The sequence below is a fragment of the Tyto alba genome, unplaced genomic scaffold, assembly GCF_018691265.1.
Source record: "Tyto alba isolate M040663 unplaced genomic scaffold, T.alba_DEE_v4.0 Super-Scaffold_20, whole genome shotgun sequence".
NCBI classification, from domain to species: domain Eukaryota; kingdom Metazoa; phylum Chordata; class Aves; order Strigiformes; family Tytonidae; genus Tyto; species Tyto alba.
Window position 1 is genome coordinate 8,850,443 of NW_024881283.1, and position 12,789 is coordinate 8,863,231.

A 12,789-nucleotide genomic window follows, 5' to 3' on the forward strand; every position below is an offset into this window, starting at 1 on the left:
GCCGCCCGCCTCATGGCCGCCCCCCCCCACCACCACCACCACTCCCCGGGCTCTGCCACCCCGGGACACCCCCCCGCCCACCCCGTTTTCTCCCCGGGTCCCGCTCCGCTGGACGGCAGCTCACACCGGTGCCGCTTCCCGGTGCCACCTGCCTTTAGCTGCCCGCCCGCCGGGCCCTCCCCCCGCCGCCGCCCCCCCCCCCCCCCCGCCGGGGCCGGCCCGCCCCGCCGTACCTGGCCCCCGCCCCCGGGGCTCCGCCGGGACGGGGCGGATGGGGAAGTGTGGGGAGGATGGGGAACGCGGCCCCCCCCCCCAATGCAACAGCAGCCCCCGGGGGGGGCGGGGAGGGAGGGGTGCTGCCAGCTCCCCTGCTGTCACCTCCAACCCGGGTGGGGGGTCCCCACGGGGGTCCCTGGGGGCTGGGGATCTCCTGCTGCCCACGGCACCAGGCAGAGAGTGCCCTGGCCACGGGGTGTGGAGTGTCCCGAACCCCCGGGGTGTGGAGCAGCCTGAGAGTAAACCTCCCAAACCTCACGGTACCGAGCACCTCGGGAGGGAGCAGCTCTGGAGAGAGCGGCCCTGGTCCCCAGGCCCGGAGCATCCCGGGCACGGAGCATCCCGGGCACGGAGCATCCCGGGCACGGAGCATCCTGGGCACAGAACATCCCGGGCACGGAGCATCCCGGGCACGGAGCATCCCGGGCACAGAACATCCCAGGCACGGAGCATCCCAGGCACGGAGCATCCCGGGCACAGAACATCCCGGGCACGGAGCATCCCAGGCACGGAGCATCCCGGGCACGGAGCATCCTGGGCACGGAGCATCCCAGGCACAGAACATCCCGGGCACGGAGCATCCCGGGAGGGAGCATCTTGGGCCTGGAGCATCCTGAGCATGTAACATCCTGGGTGTGGGACATCCTGGGCACAAAACATCCTGGGCACGGAGCATCCCAGGCACGGAGCATCCCAGGAGGGAGCATCTTGGGCCTGGAGCATCCCAAGCATGGAGCATCCTGGGCACGAGCCTCCCAAACCAGCCAGCATCAAACCCCCCAGGCTGTCTGGCAACAAGCACCCCAAGCCAGAACATCACCCCCCCCCCCCCCCCTTCCTCTCCTTTGCTTTAGGTCCAGGAATTGCTGGTGGTATCGAGGTTTAGAGGGACACCAAGTACCTACAGAGAGGCTTCAGGTGCTGGGGAAGGGCACATCCTCGTCCTGCCCCTCCCAGGGCAGGAGCCCTGCCGGATCCCGCTCCCCCGGGGTCCCTGCGGCAGGCACAGCTCACCCCCACCCATCCCTATCCACCCTCTGCAGACTCAGCTCTCATCCAGGCTCCAAGCCTGTTTCCCAGCCAACACCCACAGCTGTTTGCTCTTCCACCTTATTCCCGTGGGCTCCATGAAACCTCCTACTAAAACAGATTGGGAAACTGAGGCCCGCTGCTTGGAATCCCCTTTCCAAGCCAGCCGGGGGGCAGAGGTGCCCCATCCCAGCTGTAACCGTGCACTCTCTGCACCTTTGTGGAAGCTGGGTGCCCCCACCCCGTGTGGGTACCCAGGGCCTGCGCTCCTGGAGAGGAGAGCGAGTTAAAGGCTTTGGTCAGTGAATTATTTAACGTGGCAGTTGGAGATCCTGGCACCGTCACGGGCCCTTGTGAGCACTGCGGTATTTGGTAGGTCTCGGGAAACACACGCAATAAATAGACAATTTTATTTACAATTTTATTTACTCAGGCACGGGGGAAATGGTGCTGGTAAAACCCACCCCAGGAGCCAGCCTGCAACCCCCCCTCAACGACACTTCTCCCTCCTGCCACCACGCGTACCCCACGGCTTTGAGATGGGGATGAGACCTGTGTCCGTGCAGGCTGAAATCCTGTAAATCCAAACCAAACTCTCCCCAGCGAACCTGTGGTGTCTCCTCCATGCTCCCCCTCCAGCCCTAACCCCTGCAGCCCCCTCCGAACGTGCTCCCCACGGGGACACAGCCCCCGGCGTGTGGCCCCAGCTGCACACAAGGTCCCCCCAGCCCATCGTGCCCCCCCCAGCAGATGCTCCCCGCAGCCGAGCCGCCGCGGCGGGAGCACCCTGACCTTCAGGCCGCTGCCGTTTGGTTCAGCGTATTCCCCTCGGTCACAAGGTTTAGGTTTCACCTGGTGATTGATTAAAATCTCCGGGCTGCGGAGGGGGCAGAGTTAAGGTGACCCGGAAAGGACTTCAGCCAAGGTGGGCGCTTGCTTGAGAGGAGTCGGGAGAGGTGGGAGATGGTTTTTTCCTGTTGCTGCTTCACATCTGGATGGGGAATATCCAGGCTGATGTCCCGGCTTCCCAGGGAAGCCTCAGCAGAGCTGTGTTTGTAAGTGAAGAAGAATTGATGATTTTTTTTTTAAACAAAGACATCACTTCTCTAAATTTTTTTGCTGGAATCAGTGAGCTGCTAATACATTTGGGGAGAAGCTGTGCTGCCACCACCCACCAGCCGCCCTCGCCGTTACTTTGCTTTCCGGCCTCCTGCGGTTTTGCTCTTGCAGGCTGGACCCTGAGCAGCCCCCCGGTAGCAAATGGCACTTTGCAAGGTTGCGGTCGCTCCCGGCTGGGCTGAGCACCCCGGGGCTGGTTTAACGGGGACACGGGAGCTGGTGCTGGGGGTCAGCACGTGAGGGGAAGGGGCAGGTCCCATCCACGCCTTGATGTCCGGACACTGGGAACTTCCATCGATTCTGGAGCTGGGAGGTTTTGGGATGGAGCCAGGGATTCTGAATCAACATGATACCGACCCATCCGCCAGAACAGGCGGAGGTTTTGGGAAGACGTCCGGGCTCTTCAGCTTTGCCCCCCATCTGCCCAGCCGTGGGGGGGTCCCACTCGTGTCTTCCGGCCCTGATGGAACTTTAAAGAGGATTTCTGAGGCTGGGTGATGGCGAGCGGGGAGGCCTGAGTGCTTGGAGCCTGCTGCCCTCTTGGGATTGCAGCTCAAGTTCCTGGCACGGATGGGAGGGCAGGATTTGCATCTACAGGATTTCCAGTAAGTTTTGCAGTCCTGGTATGCAGCTGCAGGGCTGCGGGCTGGAGAGAGGGACTGGAGGGAGCTGGGACTCCTCACCCAGGCACGGGGACCGGAGCAAAGTCCCAGCTTGGCTCCCTGGATGGGGGGGGGGGGGGGGGGGGGGGATGCTGGGGAGGGGGGGACATCGCCGAGGGGAGGATACAACCAGCCCCCTCTGCGTGAGGAAGCCTGGTTTGGAGATCAGTGGCCAGGACAGGCAGAGCTGGGGGCAAGTGGCCTCAGGGCACCCAGCGCTGGCATTATCCTGGGAGCTGGGTGAGCGCTGGGGACAGCGGGGAGAGTGCTGGGGACAGCGAGGAGAGCGCTGGGGACAGTGGGGAGAGCACTGGGGACAGTGGGGACTGGGGACAGCGGGGAGAGCGCTGGGGACAGTGGGGACTGGGGACAGCGGGGAGAGCGCTGGGGACAGCAGGGAGAGCGCTGGGGACAGCAGGGCGAGAATTGGGGACAGTGGGGCGAGCATTGGGCACAGCAGGGCGAGCGCTGGGGACAGCGGGGAGAGCACTGGGGACAGCGGGGAGAGCGCTGGGGACAGTGGGGAGAGCACTGGGGACAGTGGGGACTGGGGACAGCGGGGAGAGCGCTGGGGACAGCGGGGAGAGCACTGGGGACAGTGGGGAGAGCACTGGGGACAGTGGGGACTGGGGACAGCGGGGAGAGCGCTGGGGACAGCGGGGAGAGCACTGGGGACAGTGGGGAGAGCACTGGGGACAGTGGGGACTGGGGACAGCGGGGAGAGCGCTGGGGACAGCGGGGAGAGCACTGGGGACAGCGGGGAGAGCATTGGGGACAGCGGGGAGAGCGCTGGGGACAGTGGGGAGAGCGCTGGGGACAGCGGGGAGAGCATTTGGGACAGCGGGGCGAGCATTGGGGACAGCGAGGCGAGCGCTGGGGACAGTGGGGAGAGCGCTGGGGACAGCCGGTGGCACGGGGGGGGCTGCAGAGCACCTGCTTCTGCCGGAGGCTTGGCCTCGGCCCAGGGCAATTAGCTCCTGGCGTCGGTGCTCGCACCCGCTCTGACAAACAAGCGGCCTCGCTTGGGAGGGCTGCTTCCCTGCGGGTGCAGGATGTGACCCCCCCCTGTCTCTGCCCTGAAGCCAGGGCAAACCCCCAGCCCGGGGCCCCGCCGCTGCTGCGGAGCCGCGTCAGCGCTCGCCTGCCCTGACCCCGAGCTCGGAGCGTCGCCAGCATCGCCGGGACCCGGGGCACGGCCCCGCGGGGGGAACAGAGACGCTTCCGCGACGCTGCCTGCGCGGGGAGAGGGATGGGTCGGGGACCCGGCTCCTTTGGGCAGCGCCGAAGGCGAGGGAGGAAGAACAGAGGAGGATTTCCAAGAGAGCTTTGCGTCCCTGTGCTCTCCGGCGCTGGTTCGGCAGCCTCAGGACAGTTCACAGCCGAATCCCTCCGGCAGCGCCGGGTCCCTGCGAAGATGGAGGAGGGTCCCGCAGGGGTGGCAGGGGCGAGGAGCCACTGCCTGGGGGAACACGGTTTGCTGGCTGCGCGTGGTGAACGCAACGCCTGCACTGGGAGTGGGGCAGCTTCACCCCAGCTCCTTTCCCTCCATACCCTGTGGCTCTCGTGCCCGGTGGCTCCCGGTCCCCACGGTGCCAGGGTGACCTTCACCACAGCGACTTTTTCCTTTGGAGGAGGGTGGTCGGAGGCGGCAGCCCCCGGGGAAGGGCAGCCGTCAGCACCAAACCCGCCGTAAGCCAAGTGCCGGTTCTGCGGCTGGCGCTCGCCCGCACACGGGGCTTTGCTTAGGCTCATCACGCCCGAGGAGAAACGGAAACTCAAACCGCTCCTTGGGAGGGAAACGCCGCTTCCTCATCAGCTCTCATCCCCCCCCCCCCCCCCCCCCCAGCCCCGGGTCCCTGGAGGTGGCATTAGCTCTGCCACCTCCCTCCACCGTCGCCGTCCCTCCCGGGGAACGCGCTCTTCCCTTCTGCATCGCCCCACGCCGCTCGATTCGTCATCGCGCGCCCGCGGAAGACCAAACGAAGGCGCGTGTCCTTATACGGAAGATTTGGCTCTTATTAATGCCTGGGGTTTATAGTACCTGGGACAGCCGAACGATGTCAGCTCTCTTCAAAATACCTTCCCTGTTCGAGCCAGCTCGGGCACTCCTCTGGGAGCACAGATGAAGGCTTATCTCCAGTATTAGTTAAATATTAACACGATCAGCTTCAGTATTAACCGTCCGTTAAGTTCCCACACTCCTGGGTGAGGTCAGACTTTGGGCGACCATTGAGATGATACTGAGCGTGTCGAAACCAGCATCCCCCAAGGAGAGGCAGAGGCTTTCACTGCAAACCACTCTCCTTTCAGGAGCGGCATCTCACTCCCAGTTTCTGTCCTCTAAGTGATTCAGCCCCATTCAAATTTAAACTATTTTGAGCAAACGCAACTGCTTTGGGTGAAGAGCTTTCCTTCAGAAGTGCCTCGCTTGCTGCCTCTGCCAGGGGCCGATAAGGCAGAGGCAGCTGCCTGCTCCAGCTCCCTTCCCCAGGAGCCGCGCGTCTTCTCCCGTCCTTCCAAGCCGATTCCCCGGCTCTGCTCCCCGGCACAAGCGAAAAGGCTGTTTTACCAGCAGAGCTGCTCAGGAGGCAACCCGCCTCTCCTCGCCTCGCTGCCCAGGGCCGGTGGGCAGCACCAGCCCGGCCACAGCCCCTTTCCTCGGGCAGGATCAGGCTGCCGGGACCAGGGGACGGAGCGGACCACCCAGCCCCACAGCGGGGAGCAGCCGCCCACGGGTGCCCTCTCGTGGCCGGTCCCACAGGCAGAGCTCTCACAAAAGTTTGGTTTCCCCCCCTCACCCCAAACTTCATCTTTTTGGTGCCCAGGAGATGCTCCTCCAGGACCCAGACCCCTCGCTCCGCCCGGCCAGGGCTGCGCTACCCGAGGGCTGAGGCTCGGGAAGGCGCCGGGCGGCCTCGCGCCGCTGCTGCAGTGCGCCGCTGGCTCCCAGGCACTGCAGGATTGGAAAAATTCAAAAAAAAAAAAAAAAAAAAAAAAATAAAGAAAATTGACATTTAGAAAGCCCAGGAGGTGCAGGTAATGCAGCAAGCTCCCTTGCCTGACTGGAACAACCTGGCCCAGATTTAGTGGTTTGCACCAGCCAAATGCTGAAGTGGAGTTTTCCTTCCCCAGCAGCAACACCCCCCCACACACACCCCCCGTGGCTCTCGTGGGGGCAGGGCACGGCAGGCACCCACACCAGGGTGCTGCCCCCCCCTGCACCCTGCTCAGCAGGGCTGGGGCTGCCCAGGGAGAGCGCTCGGGGGGGGGCTCCGCAGCCCGCAGCTGGGTGGGAGCAGCCAGCCTCTCCTCGTCACAAAATTGCAGCAAACTCTGTGCTTCTGCCAGTGAAAAAAAACACAGTGGCAAGGGCTGGTGCTGTCCCGGCGCTGTCCCCCACCACACAAAACCACCAGCCTCCCCTGGACAACGTGCTGACGACGGCAGGCTGCTCAACGTTGGACACACAAAGGTTCTCCGTGACAAACTCGCACCCCGCTTTTAGCTAAAAGACCTAAACTCAGCCTAAGGCTGCCGGGCTCCTGGCAGCGTGTTCAATTCAACCCGACCTCTGGAGTTTGCTCACACCTGCCCCAAATCCCTCCCCGCTGCTTCAGCTGGATGCTGGGCACAGAAGCTGCAGGGAGAGGGGTGCAGCCCTGGTGCCCTCTGTGGATTCGCGCTCCCAGTGCCCCCCAGTCTCACCCCTCCTGTCCATCCCCCTTCCCCGGGCCACCCTGAAACCCTGTGGCTGGTTTCCCTAGGGAATGTTTTCCAGGGATTCAGGACGGTCTTTCCTTGGCAGGTTGAGACTGGGCACTGGATCTCAAAGAAAGCACACGCATTATCTTACAAAGGAAATTTATTTCATTTGATGAAGCTTATATTACATGCATCGACTGAGGCTAGTACAACAGTTAACAGCAGGGCTGGGGTTTGTCCAGACTTCCATTAGTGTTTCTGGAATAAACCAGGCCAAATGAAAGAATCTTTCGCCCTTAGAAAATACAGTCATAATACAAGGAATGGGGTTTTTTGTTTTCACTTTAGTTCATCCTCCCCTGCTCCCTGCATATAGCCAATGCTCCGGCTTACCAAAAGAGAAGGCAGGAAGGTAAATTTAACACACACACACACACACACACACACACACCCCCCATACATCCCTAATAAACCACTGAGATGGGAGGACTGGATCTAGCTCTATTCAGAGAAAAAAAAAATACAAACAGAATACCAGGAATAAAGCTCTTACAACAAACCAGATGCAGTACCTTTTAATAATTTTACTAGATAAAAACGTTTTGCACGTTGTTCAATGAGATGCTACAAATTCCTTTTGATTAGTTCTCTTTCAGTTTTATGGGTTTGAACAAGCAGCGGAATACACTGAAATATTGATTTCTAAAAATAAAAATAAAAATATTGCATTCTTGTCAGTGTCTGTTGGATATTCTCTCATACCCACCAGAGGAAGGTGTATAGTGCACCGGAGATTGCAGCCTACTGTAGGCTTCATATCAAGAACAGATACACAGAAGCAGATGTATAGTCATCAGACCAGGTCGATACGGCAAACGTCAAGCTGGAACGTGTTCGTTTCCACGCAGGGAGAAGACGCGCTACGAGGTCCCTGTTCAGTCCCCTGTCACCTGTGTGGCTTGGCCGTCTGAGGTTTGGTTGGTGGACTGAATGAACATGGGCTGGGTGATGTCCTGGCCTGCAGGCATGGTCACTTGCTGGATCTGATAAAGTTGCTGGCAGAGGCAGAAGCAGGGGAAAGGGAGGACCGTCAGTTCTCGTCACACTCAGCACCAGCCCCCTCCACGCACAGCGCTCTGCATTAACCCCACTGAGTTTAGCGGCAAACGGGGCCAAACAAAATCTGTTCCCAAAACCAGACAACGAACTGTCCCTAGACATTTGCTGCTAAATTGTAACCAAGTAATTCCGTGCATTCCTGATGCCCCAGTCGAGCTCCGGCTACCTCTGCAACAGTCAATAGCTGGACGGTAAGACCTTTATTCCCAAACTGGTTAGGACTAAAATGGATCCCAGCCAGAGTGCAAGGGACTAGATTAATTTGGAGTGAGCGCAGCAGAACACAACGAATCCACCTGAATTAAAAGCAGCACAACATCCACTTGTCCTGCTCCTGGTTAAGCTCTGGTAGCAGCAGCAGTGTTTGATCAGCAGGAGCTGGTTTGCTAGACGATGCAGACTTTAGGACAGTCTTTCCAGCCCTTAACTTCCCAGGGATGTAGCACCACCAACTCCCAGCTCTTACCTGTCCGTCTGTGAACTGGCTGAACTGCTGCTGTCCTTGCTGGACTTCTGTCTGTGTTATCTACAAGGGTAAGAGAAGCGTGATCACCGACAGCACTTCAGAGAGGGTCAGAACCCCACTTCAATAGTCTGCTGCTGCCTTTCAAGAGCTTTCAGACTCTTTCAAGACTTCGTTACCCCACCATGTGGTAAGATACAGCTTATGCCGCCGGCCCGCAGTCATGCTGGTGCTAACCACAAGTCAAGAACAAAGGACACGGGACTCAGCCGTTCCAAACCAAACACAAGCATGTCCTCCCTGACGTTCACGAGGAGGATGCCGCCTCCAGGATCACAGGAAAGCAGCAGCCTTCCTGTCCTCTGAAGGCAGCGAAGAATCCCCTAGCGACCAGTCTCAACAAGAACAGAGGGAACCTGCCGGCAGCAACGCTGGTCCTGATGTTTCACCACTGCAATAGCTTTCCGGAGAGGTTGCACGGCTGCTCCTCCCTCACCCAGCCAGAAGGAGCAGAAGTAAAGAGAAGGTTGATGAACTCGAGTTTTACCTGCAACCACCTCAGAAGCAGCACGAGCTTTGTACAGCGAGACACACACACACACACACACATAAACACATGCACCTTTCACGTACAGGTAAAGGAGGCTTCCGCTACGCTCCTTGCTTTATCATTCTGATGAAAGTAACAGGAAGAAAAGAAACGCAGGAATCCTAGCCCAAGAGTTGGTAAATTCGACTGGAATTTGCAGTTTCAGGAGCTAGGGAACAACACTTTACCAGTTAATGTCAGCCCTGCTGTTATAGTGCATACCTGCTGTGCATTGGTTGCAAGCGTCTGGATCTGCCCCTGGACTACCTGGGTGCCTGACACAGGTTGGGCTAAGCGGATATACTGCAGCTGGCCAGCATTCAACTGAACCTGGAGACAAGCGGAGGGGGCAGGGAAAGAAAATTAAACAGGTAACTGTGTAACCTGAAACACACAAACTTGCCTTCTTGTTTCCACAACAGAAGCCAGAGTAATAGATGACACCGGGAAGCTTCAGTGGGTTAACAGTTTAGATGAGTAACTACCACAGACCCTGCCAAAGCAAGAATGAAGTCCACAGAACTGCAGGTTCTTGAAGTAAAACCCCAAGGAAGGACAACATTACTTCTTTCTCCAGAACGGGAGCGGTCAGTTAGTAGCTAAAGCATATTAATTGCTAAATTTCAGAGAGCTTTGAGACCATTTATTTTGCTTTTTGGTTACGAGAATCAAGTTACTACTTTGATGTATCATTTCACATGAAGAAGACTGTTATGAGCTAACTGCACGTAATGACACCCCTATTATATCCTGCCAAAAAATATAAAAGAACATATGGGAAATTTTCACATAAAGACAGCAGAGATGACAAAACCCAGGAATATTGCAAGGTAATATTTGGAAGCTTTTAATGCAACTCTCTGCCAATGTCAACACCCGCCTGGCAAAGGCCAATACTTTCTGTGTCAATATTTTGTGTGTAACATTCAAAGGCAAATTTATCTCCTACAACTCTGATCTTACATGGTTAGGTGCTTGGGGGTGTGGGATATGAAGACAATGTCATCATGGTAACCTCAACTCTCATCTTGCATTTTCTGTGATATAAACAGCTAACACTACTAATACACATCTGAGAAGCAATAAAAAGGTCACAGTATGATTGATCCTACTGTTGAATTTTTCATTGAGTTTTATTTAACTTTAGAACTTTCAGATCCACAGTCTTAAGGTTAATTATATACAAAAAATGTTTTGAGGGTTTTTTTTCTTTTTAAAAATGGGAAAGGAGGACACATAAATACTTGAAAACTGTTCACTTGACAAAGGTTTAAGTGCCTAGAACATGGTCTTGGCATTTACACAAACACCACTGACTTCACCAGCTGTGTCTAAAAGCTCCAATATTATTTCAAGAACAAATAAACTCCACGTGAGCATGAACATTTCAATAAAGAATTTATTTCTGCACCAAGATCTGCCGGCAGATCATATTTTCCATGCTAGGTGCTTCCTGCTTAGATTTTAACTACACCACTAACTGAATGGATGAAAGCGACTCAGAAAGAGTGTTCTTCCAGAAATGAGAGTAAGCTCCAAAGAACCTGCCCAGTGAGGTCTAGCTAAGATACGGATTAAATTTAACACAGTATTAATGCAGACAAACAAATGATTACCATTTAATTGACACATACACTTCCAGGTTTTTCTCAATTTTTAAAAAATAAAAGCCACCTTTCCACAGGCAACCCATGGTCTTAAGAGTAAACACTAAATCGCAGTAGAGAAGTGTAAACAGTATCAGGAGCATATGGAAAACCAGCAGAGAACGTTAATAAGATTCTCTCAGCACTCCTGCAATTGCCAGAGGCACCACCAGTTTTATGAGAGTGTTTCAAACTATCAGATCTGTGTTATGAAAGCTTCTTTGCTGCATCTGAACAGATACCAGAGTGAAAAGGAACTATCAGAAGATAGCACTAACTATACCAAGACAGAAAGAAAACTCAAGGGAAAAATAAGAAAAACACAGAAGAAAGAGAGCAGAAGAGACAGCAGCACTTAAGAAACCCGACTGTAACTGTCTGAAACTGAACCAAAAAAGTGCTTTTCAGGTTAGGGCACTAAAAACCTCCCGCAGCAAGCGCACGGCTCTACGTTCTATTTTACTTCACTTGCTGGAAGTGAGCAAGGGGAAAGATGCTTCCTTCAGCACACACTGCGATTCTTCAACACGCCGTGATTAAGAAGAATCCTCTTAATTACAGTCAAAACAGTATCTCTGCTAGATACAGACGCGCAAATTGCAACGATTTCATTAAAACGCTGCTCCTGAGTTGCTCTGTTTTGCAGTCTTAGAATTGTTAGAGACCCAAGTGCTTGCAAAGCCGACACCACGCTGGCACTTGGCAGTTTCTGTCTCACATCTGCAGTGTAAGAAGCTGCAGAGGGCCGGGCACAGCTACCTGTCCTTAGATGTTCCCAGGCAAGAGGAAGGTAGAAGCATATGATTGGGCAAAACCAGACACTAATTAAGAAGCCTCGAGTCTCACACCCCTAAAACATGGGGAGCCTGGCAACAGGACCCACCTACGTAGAGAACAGGACTTTCTGCAGAAGGTTGTGACCCCCTCACAGCTACCTGATAAACAATTCTTTCTCTTAGTAGATCTCCAAGCCCCCTTCTTGTAGGGAGTTACAGCATCCACTGGAGACAACCGGAAAACAAAGCCTGAACTGTTCGTTTATTGCTGAACCAAAGGAGGATGCTGCAACATCCAGTACTGCTGTAACGGATTCACTGAGGCTGGAGGTGGAGATCTCCTTCCGAAATGCTTTGAAGAACAAGTATCTTAGAGACTTTCATGATGGAAAGGAAGAAGAAAAAAAAAAAAAAAAAAGAGAGAGAATGTAAAAGAAAGCTAGTAGAGAACACAGAGAAGAAAAAAGGTTGCTTCTAGTAAAACACCACATTTGGCAATCAGTTCTCTTCCTTTGTGGCCAACACCTTGAGCCAAGCAGTAGGAATCAGCGGAAGACTTAAGAGATTAAAAGAATTTGGTAGTGAATTGGAAAAATCTGGCAACACCCACAATCTAAACCTTTTTCAAGATGCTATGTCAAAGCACGAACATTTGCCAGATGTACAGAGGGAAGCTTAGCAAATCTTGAAAAGCAAAACTTGTGTGAAAGATCAGTTTTGCCACAGCTGTGGGTACACTTCTTAACAGCAGAAATCAAAGACAAAGGGAAGTGCCTGTCTTGGTCACTTGGTCTGACCTTTGGGTTGCTGGTTAAATACACAGAACTGAACAGATTTTTTTTTTTTCTTTTTCTTCTTTAAGAGGTGTGAAATTTTCCAGATGGGAACCAAAAGACCCAGCTTTCCTGTGATTCTAAGTTACAGAGAGGAGGGGAAAACTGTGACATTTTTTTGACCCATGTGTTTACCTAGGACACATGCCAGAATGTTACTGCTGATGCTGGGTACTCAAAATCCCATTCTTAAGGTCACAGCAGGTCTATATTGATGTGAAAGCGAGGAGATGTTTTCTGGTTCTGCAAAGCCATTCCTCCAGCCAGCTTAAAGTACTTTGTAGAAATATTTCTTCTAACATAAAAGTTTATTAATAACTCACAGATGGCACCTTTCCCACTCAGTCTGCCAGGTCATGACTTCAGATTGCAGAGGCAAAACCAAGTAAAGGCAAAAGAAGTTAATTATGCTTTATTGAAACCATGCTGTAGTAAAGAACTAAGGTTTATCCAGGAAATATTTTATTTATTGCTTCCTAATTGTAACTATTTCACTCAGGGAAAAGTGCTGGGGGTGGGCAACGAGTCTGCACTAGATGGGTTAGATTTATTTCCCCCTTCATGTCACACCTGGT

The 12,789-nt window shown here is 54.6% G+C and overlaps 1 protein-coding gene across 6 annotated transcripts in view; it reads right to left on the reverse strand.

Annotated features, from left to right (window-relative positions):
- Positions 1–6,930: 6,930 nt before the first annotated feature.
- The window catches only part of NFYC (nuclear transcription factor Y subunit gamma), a 37,160-nt gene continuing 31,301 nt past the window's right edge, over positions 6,931–12,789 (reverse strand). For 5 of the 6 annotated variants that reach the window (XM_032994171.2, XM_032994174.2, XM_032994173.2 and 2 more), the window contains 3 exons: positions 9,182–9,289; positions 8,374–8,433; positions 6,931–7,843 (listed from right to left, as the gene is read on the reverse strand). In XM_032994171.2, coding sequence (XP_032850062.1) covers positions 7,724–7,843; positions 8,374–8,433; positions 9,182–9,289 — 288 coding nt within the window. In that variant the 3' untranslated portion in view covers positions 6,931–7,723. The remainder of the gene's footprint in view (positions 7,844–8,373; positions 8,434–9,181; positions 9,290–12,789) is intronic. The other variant, XM_042793650.1, reaches the window with a different exon arrangement.